The sequence below is a fragment of the Poecilia latipinna genome, unplaced genomic scaffold, assembly GCF_001443285.1.
Source record: "Poecilia latipinna isolate Pla-1442-1.1 unplaced genomic scaffold, P_latipinna-1.0 Scaffold441, whole genome shotgun sequence".
Lineage (NCBI taxonomy): Eukaryota > Metazoa > Chordata > Actinopteri > Cyprinodontiformes > Poeciliidae > Poecilia > Poecilia latipinna.
Window position 1 is genome coordinate 1 of NW_015113057.1, and position 15,349 is coordinate 15,349.

A 15,349-nucleotide genomic window follows, 5' to 3' on the forward strand; every position below is an offset into this window, starting at 1 on the left:
TGAATTTATGTACGTTTTTCTTTCTTTACTAATCATGCCAAATGAATACAATCAGACCCTCCTTCCAGATACACATCAGCACAAGGTTACAGCAAGTCCAAAGCCACCCCATTTCCTCCCCCAGTTACAGTACAAACATTTAGACGCTTTAAGTCAAGCCAGGATAAAGTCAGTATGACTCAGTTGTTCGGGCACATTTCAATCTCCTGCATATTCTATTTTGGTTTCAGTTCACCTTCAAAATGAAAAAGAAACAATAAGAGCACAGAGACAAGTAGACTGACTTTGCCGTTTAACCCGTGGAATCGTAGCAAATTGTGAACTGACATTAATCACTGCTTTGCCTTTTCCTTTGTCTTTTCAGCTTCACTGTATATGAGAACTCTGGTATGCATGTGTGCTTTTGAGTTGTGCTTAATGAAAAAAAGAGTGCAATCAGTGCTCTAAGTTGAAGAGACTTAAATGAATGTGATACTACACTACACAAACATTTCACAGAGCCTGGTAATGGCAGATGAACTCTTTACTTATTAAGCTTTTTTTTCCACGCCCTATTTCACAAACAACATTGGAAGAGAAAAAAGAAATTTCATACTTTTTGGTGAGTCTTAACCATAAACAGCTTTTGGTTTTCTATTTGTTGTGTTGGAGCAAGGCTCCAGGGATTTTCTTTTTGTTTTGTTTTGTTTTGTTTTTCCAAGGCCAGTTTGTAGAACGTCAATGCACTCCTCATGTTTACAGAGCTAACAATTCAAATTACAGCTCCGTGTTTCAGAGTTGTAGTCTCGGAGAGAATTCATCTTTCTGTTTGTATTGCTGCAAAACCAACATACGGTAATGAGAGAAAATAAACTCAGGCGAGTTTAATTTTCTCTTTACTGACAAACTACGAAGAAGAAAGAGCTGCAATTAGATTTTGCTTCATTCTGCAACAAAGAAGAAATCATAGCTGTTGAATACTTGTCTGTGTTAATGTCGTCACCTAACCACCCACCCAGCCTACCCCCATCCAGTTTTCCTTAGAGAAAGAATGAGAGAAATCTACATCAAGCATTGGCTAAACTTTGTACAGCATAAGAAGTCTTACAGCACACATCAAATTTAAAAGCCTTCCTTAAAAGCTCATTGAAGTCACCGTTAAGTCCTTTTTTTCTCTTTTTTTGCGCTGCTTTTGTTCCCTTTCGTGTCTCTCTTCTCGACTTTGTCAGATCTATCGGCAGGCCTCCTCCTTCATCTCCTTGTTCTTCCTGACTTCCTCTGCGTGCTTATCCTGTCGGACAAAGACAGACACCAAATGAGGGAAAAAACAAGTCATTACCATTCATTAAATCATTTGCAGTAATGAGTTGGATCACAGTGAAAGCACAGCTTCCTTCAACGGTAACAGTTGTGAGGATAGAAACGGACATTAAATTCACCTGAGGAACAAAAAAAACTACACTTTTTTTTCCCCCTCATCCAACATTGATGATTATAGATCCACCACGCCTCTGAACAATTTTTAAAAGTAATGGCAAGTCTGCTCTAGGGTTGCATTTACATTTTAAGACATCAGCATTCATTTCTGATTCAGTGTGTCTTGCAATAGTATTTTGCCCCTCTCAAATCTAATACGGCACTGCTCATACAGAAAAATCTAAGCCTCACTCTTACCCATTTATAATATGCTTCTTTAGGACACCAGTCCCATAAAGAAATGTGATTTGTATCACTGAACAGCACAAAGTAACTGTATTTAAAATTAAACATGATTAAATGCAGTGTAGGAGTTATTATTCATTTTAAATGCCGCTTGTCAGACGCCACATGGCTAAAGATATAAAAATGGAAAAGTTCAGATTTTGAGTAACAGCGTTGATCTGTGATCACCGCTTAGTCATTTAGAGCAACTCAATACTTTCCCACTGCTCTAAATAAACCACATGCTTGTGGGAGTTGAGAGGTTTGTTTTGATTACCAAGTGGTAATCAAGTTACTGACGTAAACTCAGGCATTTCCTTAATGTTCATCTTTTTCTCATAAATACATGTATAATTTAGAAAGCAGACTGAAAGAGTGAGAACTTTTTTTTTTAAGTCAAACATTTGCCGTGTGATACACTGGAAGTCCAGAATTAAATCCAGAAGCTAGACAGATTTATTTATTTATTTATTTATTTATTTTTAAGAAAAGCTTCTTTCAGAATTAGTGTTCAGGCAAAACTAAAGTCAATTTGAACCTTGTGCTGAAAAGCAACATGAATTTGGCAAATATTGCTTTTTCAATGGAAACTCAGTTTAGTCAGAGCATCAACCACGTTAGAACAACAAGCAGAAAATGTGTGAAGCCAAATGACTGGATGAAGCTTCAAAGAGCGTGTAGAAATCCACAACAGGCTGCAGGCTTTCCAAAAAAATTCAAAACTCTTGGTGGAAAAACATCAGACCCTCCTGTGATCTCGTTTCCTTCTTGTTTTGATCAAGAATGCTTCACATTTCTTCGGATCCGATTCTTTGTTTCATGGGGAAAAAATGTAGACAGAAATGAAATACAGATTTCCATTTAGGGATTCGTCTCTGCTTGGAAGTACATACATTTGGTCAGACCGTGGCCTGCTGGATCCTACCTTCTCCTGCAGCCTCTCAAGCATGGCCGCCAACAGGGCCTCCCTGTTTTCCTTGTTGGCCTCCATCTTCTGCTCCAGCTTCTCCTTGGCGTTCTTGATGAAGTTGTTGTTCTCCTCAAAGGCCTTCTGGATCACCTCACGCTCGTGTTCCCTCTTCTCTGCCAAGTGCTTCAGTAGCTCAGCTTCCTGGCACTAGAGGGAGACAGAAGTCTTCACAGTAATTTCCCATTATACTTGTTGCTTCTACAAACCGAATCATTCTGTCGATGGACAAAAATGTCTCTTCCATTGTGTTTGTATCATTGCATGGTTGTCTTTGTAGTTCTATTTCCCTCTTTCTTTTCACCCCACCCAAGGTATCTTGAGTCTAGAATCTTTAAAAACCATGAATGGACCCTTTAAATGTTTAACTAATAAGAAGGTGGTAACCAGATGGTAATTTTCCTGAATCAGTTTTCTTGCATTTTTGTCAAATTATTTGAATCTTGTCTGGAAGTTATATTTATCTGTATTTATTCTACTGGATACTTTTTTGTGTGTGTTTTATTTTGGACATTTGAAATGTCTTCCACGAACACCCCACAAGGGGAGTGTTCATTACAAAATTACAGTTTATTAGTCTTTGAGAGCGATCTTACATCGCTCTCAAAGCGATGTAAGATCGCTTTGAGAGCGATCTTACATCGCTACATATGGCACAATCTTCATGTGCCATATCACATGAAGATTGTTTCAAAACAACAGTATTGTTTATCGCAATAATTTCTGGAACTATATATTGTCCAGTAAAATTAGTTGTAGCTGCAGGCCTAGTGGCAAATTTTAGTTGTTGAGAATTAGAGACTTCATTAACATTTAAATAGATTTTTACTATCAATTTAAAATTCTTTTTCTCCCCTTTTTAAATGTTATGGCCACATGAGCCATAAGATTTAAAAGGCCAAGTGGAATGGAAAACTACACTCTGCTGCCTGCAGGTTAGACATGAACTGGTCATAGCCTGCACCTCAAACCCTAAGGAGTGCTGGACCAGATCGGTCAGAGGCGGCCATGACGCCATTCTCTTTCTGCCCCTCACCTTTCGTCTCTCCTCAGCTGCCTCCAGCTTCTTTTGAATTTCCTCCAGGGAAGGGTCGCGGCGCTGCGGCATGGAGGTGTTGAGTTCTGGCAGGCCATCAAAGGATGGCGGCTTGAGGATGACCTCAAAGGCCTGGCCCGATGTCCGCTTGTTCAGCTCGATCACCTCCACGTCTTTCATGACGCACCAGCCCAGGTCCACCGCATCTTTTGCCGTTTGATGACATTGTGTTAGAATAATTGATCAAATAGTGACATTTGTAGCAAGATATGATCATCGTAGTGCTAAGTAAGAAGTACATTTTTCCTGGATTTACTTTTTTTAAGATTACCATAGAATAAACGGTTTTTACCTTCTGCTTTGTAAGGGGAGTTCTCTGCAGTCTGTGGGTTCAGGCAGGAGCAGAACAGAGACACCAGGGGGAGCTCTTTGACCTTCTCTTTATAGGCTGAGGACACAGATACACACAAAGACCGGTTTACTTAAACTGGATCATGAGCAAGCATTTAAAGAAGTGATGATGCAGTCCTGCGTTGCGGCGACAGCGATTAGTCACTGCCACTGACCGGTGTACCTCCGATAGGCAGGACGAATGTGTGAGGGAGCGATGAGGTGAAATGAGTTTCTGCTGCGTCTGCATTTACCTGCCAGAGTCATCTTGTCACTGCGGATGTAACTCTCCGGGGAAACCAAAGCTCCGTCTCACTCTGCCAGGGGACACACGCAGACACAGAGACACGGGGAGGCTTTAATGAGGCAACCTCAAAAGGTCATGCAATGAATCTGAGACACAACGAGAGAGGACAGGATTAAGCAACCTACGGAGCAGTCCCTTTAAAGCTCCGCATTGTCCTAGTGCTGTTATGCAGCTTTAGGTTTTGTCTCTGTCGGTCATATACTTTCCCTTTATCTTCGTCTTGCCAAACTGACCTGCAGGCATTATCAAAAATGTTCAATGGTGGAGGAAGTGAGGCCGGGGTCACAGACAGGTTAGCTTCCTGTGTTCGGATTAGGCAGTTCATCTGTTGTTCTTGGATTGTAACTTTGCAAATTTTTCTTGTAAATGGAGAGCTACGTATCTTACAAAAGACGAGGCAGAAACTTCAAGTTGGTGATGACCTATGTCAACCAATTAGACCTTTCTGACATTTCTATGCTGTTTTGTTTTTGTGCTTCAGATCATCAAACTGATTTTAATAGAGAAAAAGAGAGCAAAGAGAACCTGAGTAAATATTTAAAGCAGTTTTCAAAAGATGGTCCTATGTGAAAACACAATTATGAGCAATGTTAAATTATAAATTTATTGGGAATAACCAGACCTTTTGTAAAGCTGAGCACAATTTCTCTAGCCACACCTACAGCGGATTACTGCCGGATGCATCACATAATGAAATGACTTAAGTAGAACTTATCTGTCAGCTTATGGTAGACTACAATCATCATGCCCCGCCTTAAAAAATTCAAGGCCTAATGAGAAGCGAGGTTGTCGCTGTCTTTCCATTTCAAATGTGCGCAAAACTTTGTCAGTGCTCCTCTAATTTTGAGAAAATAAACAATCTCACAATTGCTGTCTTTCCACTAAGTAAGAAACACAATTAAAATCACAGGTGAATAAGTTTGTTCACACAATAAGTCATTAAAAAACATGACCTTGTCATCATCCTCCAACTACTTCCTGTCATCTTCTTTGTAGTTTGCGACAGTAGTAACATCTTGTTGTTCATCATGTGACTTGTGTGATGTGAATAAAAGTGTAACTATTGCAATTTTATGAAATAGACCGATTTCAAGACATCTAAAAAAACCCTCACCCTAACACCAAACATTTTATTGAAAAACGTGTTTTTTTCAAATTTGCCAAGTTTCCATTAAGCAAATTTATTTTCAAAATGTCAAATTACGAAATCATATTGTCAGTGGAAACACAGCTTCTCGCATGTATCTGTCTGGAAAAGGTTACAAAGCCATTTCTAATCCTTTTCAGGTTGAGCACCACATAACCCATTTAACCAACCACAATGAGAAGAACTTTGAACTAGGCTACAACATTTGCTTGGAAGACAACGCAGGGACTGAAAGCTGATACAAGAGGGTTTCACTGAACAGTCTTTGTGTAAACTCGACAACAAATTCTGAGTTTTTGAATAATTGGTAATTAGGAACGTTTCAGAAGTTAAAGTGTGCTTGTTTTAGCCAGTGAGATTGTGTTCTCATATAGCTTGGTGTTGCTTTCCCTTGATCCAGCATTGAACTTTCCATGCTTATCAGGCTTCACAGTAAAGTCCCAACATCCTATTAAACTAACAGCAGGTTAAACATATTTCCAGGGGCTAGAGGGACATGTTCTCTCCCCACCCTGCTGTGTCCTGAATCAATGAATCACAGGCATGAGACAAGCAGCAGATGAAGCTGTAGGTCTGAAGATGCAAATAAGTCAGAGGATGGGATGAATAACAAAGTGTGCCACCAAACTGTTTTACCATCTGCCTGAAAAGTACCTTGAAGCTGCAGTGTGGCATGATTACTTCCCTGGAAAGGCAAAATGTAATTCTATTCAATTCTTCTTAGTTTTCATAAATAGGGCAGAAACGTGTGTAGCAAGTCAAAGAGGCAGCAAAGCATCAAATTGCCCAATCAGATTTCATAGCCGCCTGCTATTACTTTGTCGTTAGAAATGTCAGATGGTGCCATCCACTGTTGTACAATCTTTCAGATTTATGAAAGAAAATATAAATCTGTCTCTTTAAGCTTGTTTCTCTCACTTCTTTTCAAATACTTCAGCAAAAGAAAAGTATTGTTAGTTAAAAATCTTACTTCATAAAAATGGAAAATCTAGTCATGTCCTGCACAGCTTCTCCTTTCTCATGTAAACAGGAATAATAAAGGAATTATCTTGAATTCCTAGAGCTAATATAATTTCTGTACAAGCTTCTTTTTTTCTATCATGCGTGATGCAGCAGAATTAGACTCTCAACACAGAAAACAACAGATTTAATCAACCGACATGGGCTTTTTTTAATCAAACACCCACTACAGGCAGTGCCTGCCAGAAACCCAACTGTTCCACTAAAGTTGGTTTAATTAGGAGAATAATTTGCTCCAGTAAATCACATTTCACTGACAATACTGTGGTTGAGTTGCACTAGTTATTTTATGGGGTTTAAAGAAACACATGGTAAAGTGTTAGAGCAGTGTTTCTCAAACTTAACCCATTTAACAAATACTCACGGAAGGGCTAACTTGAAATTGACGTTCAAAAGAATTGAATGGTTGTGCGCAACCCTTACCCAAACTTGGCTTCCTCCGATCATGGAAGTCATGGCTTCTTTTTCTTTTTACAGGTATCTTCAGTTTTTCTTTTGAGTGACCCAGTTTAAAGCCACTTATCCATTATTGTTTTAACAGAGTTACGAGTTAAGGCTTCATGCTATTTTTAACACGATTAGCCCGGTTTTTTATTGGCTCATTGAAAATAAAAAGTTTAAGATTCTGCCCGTTTGACTATAGCACCAGTCGTAAAAATAAAAATGATAGCCCTGGTAGCTTTGTCGACAGTCTTAATAGTTTCTGCTGCTTGTGGGTGTAGGAGTATCATAAGTGCTCCCCGAAAATAATAAAGGAGCCTCCACAACTTATAAACCAACAATCTGGCAGCCATTCCAGTTTTTAGTAAAGACTGAATACAATCAGCCACTTTGTAAGCACTGAGAATACGGTCGCTAGCTGACTGTTAGCCAAAAATGATGCTAAAGTTAGCATTCATAAGATGTTTTTGAATGGCGCTAAATTAAGGGGCTATTTCATGGTTTTCTAACGACCACATTTGATCATCTAAGGTTCAAATTTCAAGGAGTGGTCACACTTGAATGTAATGTCTTGATATGAATTATTTTTGGGATCATAGGATGCACAAAATTTTATTTAATTTGAATTGAAGTAAATTGAAATGACAATTTAAATTGGGCTCACCATTGAATGTGCAACACACAAACTATCAGGTATTAACGATCTTAAAAAGACGTTGGTGTTGCTGACAGTTTTGTTGTGACGGGTTCCATTGTAGTCAAACCCCCAAATAAGTTTCTGCACAGCTTTCGAAAGACAAAATCATACAAGATTGTGGAAAATCTTCATCAATTCTGACTGAAACTGTGTTACTTGAGCATTTTTAGCTAATGTCCTAGCTGCTCAGTTAGTTTGGCTTTAACTTACCCAAGTAACAGAGCTAACATAGTAGTTGGTTCTGTTGGCCTTATCTTTAAAGGCTTAGCTCTGTTAATTAGCTAGGCTAGCTAACTTATTCTGCATCCACTATTTCAGCAAAGGAATATAAATTGCCTTGGCCTTAAAAATCAGCTTTGCAGAAGGACATAAGTAGTAGAATGACCACCAAGTAGGAGAGTGAACATGCTGCAGGCACACCCTTACATGACCCGCCTGTCATGGCTCCCAGTGGGACAGACACACACACAAGGACAGCCCTGTACACACATACTAATCAGGCAGTAAACGTGGAGGTTTGCTGCACTGTTGGAATGCACACACACACACACACACACGGACATGCACACACACACGCACGCACACCCACACACATGAACACACATCAGCATCTGATCCTGTGAAACCACCCAGGTTGCAGATCAATGCACTGCTTCCTGCTGGAGTCAAGGCGCTCTGTGTGTCGCCCCTGACACAGAGAAAGAGAGCAGCTTCTAAAAGGCACACAATGGAGGAAGGCAGGAATTCACTCTGAAAATGTCTGCTAAAAGATGCATACAAATAAAAACTAAACCAAAATGTGACAAGTTAAAGTTCAACACGTCCCATTTCATTAATTATTAAAAACAATGGAGGAGATGCCCGCTGTAGATGGGCGGGGTTTCCCCTTTTTAATATGCTGTTATCATTTCCAAATAGAAAAATATGATCTTTAGCTGAAAATATAAGATAATCTGATTAAAATCCCATGCCTGACCCAACATACCTGGTTAAAAATCATGGTAACAGCTATTGAGGGAAAGTTTCTTATAAGACAATGCCACACCCCTGAATCCTGAACCTACACCTTCAAAAAACATCAACTTTTCTTTCCCATTTGTTTTATTTTTACGTCCAAGTTATTATTGCATATCTGGACACTGTTCCAAACAAGGAAGAATCATTTTTTGGGGAACTAAACATCATTGTTATAACTTGAGAAGTGTCCACGTGTCTTAAGCCCAACAACATGAGGAGTTCAAACTGTGTTCTTTACTCTTTTTACGTAGAAGAAATTTTATAAAAATTACTTGCTAAACTAATCCAACGAGGTTTGATTATGATTTCTTTTGCCAGTCTATCTACGGACTTTGCTGGAATTCTTTGGAGATACGTTTTAGAGAAATATGCAGGAAATCGGCTGCTTTTTAAAAAATTTTTTTAACAAAGTGAAGGAATGACTGGCTTGTACTTCTCTCTATACCTTTTTCGGTCTGCACTTTGTGTTCTTACCATTGGCAAGAATTTAAGAATTTATCAATTTCCGTACTTTCTGTTTTGTCTTGTTTTGTTTGTTTGTTTTTTTCTTTCAGCATTGTGTGTTTTTTTTTTTTTTGACTTGTGTATGGAAGGGTTAAAAATGACCAAAAAATAACTAAATAAATATCGAACATCTCAACTACATCCAATAGGATGCATCTTCATAAAATTAAATGTCGGTTAGCAAACTGTTTTTTGGTACTTTTTTGCTTCCATAAGTGTATTTTAGATGCATGAAGATTCTCGTAAAGAATTTCTACAGGGAAATGTCCCTGTAGTGGAACTTTTGACAGTTTTTTCCAGTCTTTCAGCCGATGCGCCCCTCTCCCATCCCCCTCTCTGTAAGGACAGGCTGCCTCGTTATAGATCAATAATAAATGACAAAGGTTACAGTGCTGTTCTTCGCCTTTCTTACCTTCTCTACTCCCCCCGCATGATGAATCTGTTCCCCCACTCCATCACCTCTTTACGCCTTTCCACTCTCAAAGACGCGGACCCTCGGCCAAACGATCTGGCTTCCCTATCAGAACCCCAGACTGGGCCCCAGATGTGTGCAGATGTGCAGACTTACCCCCCTTCCTGTGGCTGCGGTCTCTTGATCCTGGAGGTGGATGGACGACTGTAGTTAGCCCCCCAGGTCTGGGTCTGTGGATGCAGGCGCCGGGCAACAGCATCAGCAACAGCATCAACGCTGACTAAATGACATCACCTTGGAGACGCCTCATTGGTTGGCAGCGCTGCCAGCAACCAGGCCTGTCGGCCAATGGGAGATCAGAGGAGGTCGGCGGAGGGAGGGTCATCGGCTCTTTGTGTCGTACCGCAGGGTGGGTGTTTTATTGCATGGTGCAGGAGGGTGGGACTGTGTGTGTGTGTGTGTGAACTGAGCAGAAGGGTGGTAGTGTGGGAAATAAGGAGCAGTGTGTGTGTGTCTCAGCAGGAGACTGGGCTTGGAGGCATGTGAGGGTATAAATTATTTAGGTACAGATGGTAAGTAAAAGGAAGAAATGGAAATCTTTGGGGACGGATGAGACAGAATTTTACATCCTGGAACAAATTAAACTATACCTGTAAAGAAAACAACAATATCTAAAAATTCATATGGCTGCCTTAAAATATTGTTTAATTACAGCTGGGTGTGCACTTTTACAACAAATTGAGACACAATCTTCAATTTTCCCAACATCCCAATTTTGTTTCCTAATTTTGATTCCTAATTATATTTAGGCCTGAACTTTGACTGGACCATTCCAGCACATCAATATGCTTTTCCATTGTAGCTGTGGCTGAATGTTTAGGGTCAAACCTCAAGCCTCCACTCTGAAATGTTTTTTTTTTTTTTGTCTAACGGGTTTTCTTTTTTTCTGTATAAAGCTGAATTCAACTTCCCAGCTTTTCCCTCACTCTTTTTTTTTATATAATCACTTAATCTCTTTCCCTAAAATCCTACACACAAATACTCCATCTATGGTAATGTGAAAAAAACGTTTTTGACTGCAAATTTATTAAAAACAGAAGCCCAGCTTATTGGACTTGATTTGGAAAGACGCCTGTCTCTGTCAGATCTACGTTGTTTCTGAGTCGAATCGTGATCCAAAGAATCGGAATCAAATTGCTGGGCGTTTAAAGATTTGCATCTCTAGAAGCAGCATCTAAAGACATCAGTCAAGAAGTTAAACTGTGGGCACAGATTGGTCTAAACGGACAGTAAACCTCTACATCCAGCCAAAGTGGTTACAAAGTGGCTTAAGAACAACAGAGTTAAGGTTTTGCCTCCTGATCTCAGTCCGATGGACAAGGCTTTTAGGAGAGCGACTGTAGCCGATCCCAGTTGAAAACTGTTAGCCTCTCTGATCCCGCATTCAGCTCACACAGCCCACATGATGTCACCACGCTGTCCGCCGGCCAGCAACATGACAGAGGAATGAGCACAAGGTGGCATCAGGGTGGATCCCGTCGCAGCTGCCTGCCCTGCTCTCCACCGCCTCCCGCTGACTGGAAACGCACGTGTGACTTTAAACATCGCACACATCCTGGAAATGAGATCACTGGACGGAGAGAGAGAGACTGATGGAGGGAAGATCTGAGGGAGTGGTGGAGGAGAGAACAAAGTAGAAAGGGCAACAAAAGGGTATTATAAAGAAAATAAATGTGGCAGATAAGGAAAATATATATTCCTTATCTTGGTAAGGAATATATATATATTTCATATATAAATCCCCCTCTCACCCTCCGTGGGTGGTCTCTTTCATCCTCTGAGCTCGGGTCCTCTACCAGAGGCCTGGGAGCTTGAGGTTCTCCTCCAGTATCTTGGCTGTGTCTAGAACTGCACATTTCTGGGCTGAGATGTCTGATGTTGTTCCTGGGATCTGTTTTAGCCACTGCTCCAGTTTGGGGGTGACTGCCCCGAGGGCCCCGATGACCACTGTGGTCTTCACCTTCCAGGCCTTCTCCAGTTCCTCTCTGAGGCCCTGGTATTTCTCCAGTTTCTCGTGCTCCTTTTTCCTGATGTTGTAGTCACTTGGTATTGCTACATCCACCACAACGGCTTTCCTCTGTTCTTTATCCACCACCACAATGTCCGGTTGGTTCGCCATTACCATCTTGTCTGTCTGGATCTGGAAGTCTGGATCTGGAAGTCCCACAGGATCTTAGCTCGGTCATTATATATATATATATATATATATATATATATATATATATATATATATATATATATATATATATATATATATATATATATATTTTTCCTGTTAAAAGGGGAAAATCTCATGTATTTACCCAAATATGGACCCCACATCTATCAGGTGAAGTGCACATGCTACATGACAGTTTCAAACAAACAATGCTTCCATTTTCATCATTAGTTGCCCGGAGACCTATCATAATAAGAAAAGATAATATTTACTGTCCCAGGTTCTGAAAATAGATTTTGTAAAGTTTTTCTTAAAGGAGGCGGTATTATGTAAAATTGACTTTTTTTGAGCTTCACATCGTGTCATAATGTTATTCCCTCATCAAAATCATACCTGAGGTGTTGCCTTGATTTTTTTTGATGCATCTTTGATAAATCATGCATCCTTCTTTTAATCTCCATGGCAACCATTCAGCTGTGCTAAACATCTGGGCTGACATAGATGAAGCTTCTTCCCGGAGCTGCAGTTTCCTAGCATCAGAGCTTCTGCCTGCCCTCCCCACTAATTCCCCCACTCAGCTCCTTTAGACTAGCCAGGAGCAATTAGCAAACACCTGGTGGAACTGTGCAGCAGCTGAGCTCTTTGCAGGACCTAATTTTCAGAGCAACGCTGTTAAAAACATCGTTAAAGGCTTAATAGAGGAGCCATGTTGTGATGACTTCCTAAAGGCAGAGTTTCAGAAAGAGCAGGAGTTTCTTAAAGAGACAGAGACCCAATTTCAAGGGGTTTAATTACAAAGTCAGATTTCTTTTAATTTGGTACATACAGCATTTTTATAACAACCGACGGTAACAGTGATTACACTATAAAATGACCCCATGTGTCTGGAAAATATATAATACCACTCCTATGGTCTCTGAGTAGCCCACCTTTCTACTCTTATAGATATTTGTGGATAATATATTAACGTCATAGTGTTATATGAAAAGGCATTATTCATTTGTTGCCTTATTTCTACTTTGTGTAAATGTTATTTACCCAGTTTAGTTTTGTGTCTTCTGTCTGGGGACTTGTTTGTGGGATAAAATCAGTCCAAATTGAATAACTATATATTGTTTAGTTCCATATCTATCAACAAAGGTTTCTTATAATCAGTAAAAAAAAAAAAAAGACATTTGAAAGAAAATGGGAAAATCTTTGACTACAGACACTCAAATTATTGAGTGTCAGTGATATTAAAAGTGCAGAAGCATCAACATCCTGAGCTCTGATGGAGTTATGGCTCCCAACATCCATGCCTACATCTGCCCACGCCCTCTCTCGTCTCGCGAACCCTCGTGGCCCTTCAAAACATAAACAATTAAAGCAGCAGCAGCAAGAGCAGCCCGCGAGCTCCGATGTAAAATCTGACATCATCTTCCCCCGCGTCTCTGGATGAGATCACCAGCTTCTCCCAACTTCTGCCTTTTTCCCACTCTGCTGCTCAGTGGAGTTGCGTGAACATGTGAGTGGATGAACGGGGGTATGGGAGGTGGAGGCGCGCGCGTGCTCACCAAGGTATCCGATGCGGAGCAATCAGATTAGCGGTAAATCGCCCCGCGATGATGGAATTGAAGCTGACAAGCTTTTTACTCCAATTGAATCGAAACAGTCAGAGGCTGACGTCATGAGGAGAGAGATAACACACACACATACACGCACAAACGCGGGCGTACACACAAATTTACAGAGTGATTGTTGGAGGATTTGAAAACGATGAAATGTAAGCAACTCCAGTTTTTAGCACTAATAATAGCATTAATACTGATGAGGAAGTGCCACAGTGCACCCAGCACCCCTCAGGGTTGTCTTGACCTAAATTCAATCTAGTTATCATTTTTTGGCATCTTCTACTCGTGGGGAAAAAAAGAGAGCGAGAGAGAGAGAGGCCGTTCTCAACTTCCTGTAACCATAGCAACAGAGAGAAGACAGTAACCATGAGAAAGAATTTAATGTTAATTCAGAGAAATGTTCTATCTGCATAGATGGAAACGAAAATTGTTTGTGCCGTCGGAACTTTTTTACATTTGGTTCCGTCGCATTGGGGTTTTTTAATTTTTTTTTTTTTTTTTTTTTTTACACGATGCGGAAAAAACAACAACCCTGGAAGTATCATCTCATTGTGTCAGGAAGGAATCAATAAGACATGAAGATGTTTTTAATGCACGGCCACAGATTGTAATTGATGGACGAATGATTCAGCCTTTTAAGCGAGTCACTCAAAGATTAAAAGCATCGATAGAATTAAAAATTGATTATACGGGACAATTATTAGGTCGGCGCAAATATGTATGGATGACATGTTGTGTTTACAGTTAATTATAGAGAAACTCAACTCCTAAGCATTCATTTTTATTTTACAATCCTAAATGTAAAGGATTTAGGTAGAGAAAGCAGTGGAAATATATCGTGATGAAACAGACTCTTTGGTCTTTGGCAGCTTCAAACGAACTGTTGTGGAGTCTTGTGTTGGTGCCATCTGCTGGCCATTTTTATGCATGGCCTTTATAATTTGATCATGTTTAACTTTCTGGTGATACAATACGGAACTAATAAGGAAGCTGTCCCATGTGTAGACATACTTTAGGAGAATAGGTAGGGTTGCCACTTTTCAGAAATCAAAATAAGGGACGCCCACCAAAATGGTACTCCAATCAGAGTAGCATACCTTCAACATGTTTATACTTGAGTAGATTTACTTAAGCTTTAATGAAGTAGGTTTAAAATGTATTTAGCAAAAATCTACTCAAGTACTGAGTAATTGATCATAACACCTGATTTAATATTCAAAATGTGTCCTCAGTCAACCCAAAATATAAAAGTTATGTGAACATTCTGGTATTAAAAATAGTATTACCAAAATATTTATACAAGTAAAGACTTAGGTTTGGAGGCTGGTTCTAGACCAAATGTACCAGGAGGGCCAGTGCAGTCAGTGTTTATTTGTGGAGAGCACTTAAAAATGAATGAAACAAACAAAAATAAAACAGAGCAATATATTTTATCATTTAATATTCTGAGCCAAAGAGCCACTTGTGTCTCCAGATTCTGGTTGAAGATCCTGATCTAGCTGATGCAAAAGGAAAATGTGATCCTATCTCCATACAGCAGCTAGTGCAGAATTCTAATTTTTTATTACTGGCAATTGTGAAAGTTAAATTGTGAAGGTTAAAATATCTACTCAATATCAAGAGCTGGGTTTGGAGGCTGGTTCTAGACCAAATGTACCACGAGGGCCAGTGTAGTCAGTGTTAATTTTTGTGGGGAGCACTTAAAAAAATCAATCAATCAATCAATACTTTATTTTGGTAAATTGCCCACATTAAACACATGACACAAACAAAACAACAATAAACAAACCCACAATTTACCAAAAAAGGAATAGGCTGAAGCCAAGCTTATTCTTGCCTACCCTAGGACCGCAGCGTTCCGAGGAGTTCGGGGGTCCTTTATCTCCCGCCATGGCAATTTAGC

The 15,349-nt window shown here is 39.9% G+C and overlaps 1 protein-coding gene across 3 annotated transcripts; it reads right to left on the reverse strand.

The window, feature by feature from the left end:
• Positions 1-4: 4 nt before the first annotated feature.
• LOC106951106 (stathmin-4-like) lies at positions 5-9,901 on the reverse strand. 3 transcript variants are annotated; one of them, XM_015038420.1, is made up of 6 exons: positions 9,775-9,892; positions 4,328-4,390; positions 4,036-4,131; positions 3,684-3,889; positions 2,606-2,797; positions 5-1,270 (listed from the first exon to the last, which is right to left on the reverse strand). In XM_015038420.1, the coding sequence occupies exons 2-6, from the start codon at positions 4,338-4,340 to the stop codon at positions 1,211-1,213; spliced, it is 567 nt and encodes a 188-aa protein (XP_014893906.1). In that variant the 5' UTR covers positions 4,341-4,390; positions 9,775-9,892; the 3' UTR covers positions 5-1,210. The 3 variants fall into 3 exon arrangements, with proteins under 3 accessions (XP_014893906.1, XP_014893907.1, XP_014893905.1); XM_015038421.1 differs by lacking the exon at positions 5-1,270 and adding an exon at positions 2,074-2,490 and having other exon boundaries at positions 9,775-9,898; XM_015038419.1 differs by lacking the exon at positions 5-1,270 and having other exon boundaries at positions 2,497-2,797; positions 9,775-9,901.
• Between the last annotated feature and the right edge of the window lie 5,448 nt (positions 9,902-15,349).

Coding starts and splice junctions, on each gene's coding strand:
- LOC106951106 (XM_015038419.1), bottom strand. Junction 3,890..4,035: donor CTCCCCTTACAAAGCAGAAG/GTAAAAACCGTT, acceptor AAACGGCAAAAG/ATGCGGTGGACCTGGGCTGG. Junction 2,798..3,683: donor CAGCTGAGGAGAGACGAAAG/GTGAGGGGCAGA, acceptor GTCTCCCTCTAG/TGCCAGGAAGCTGAGCTACT.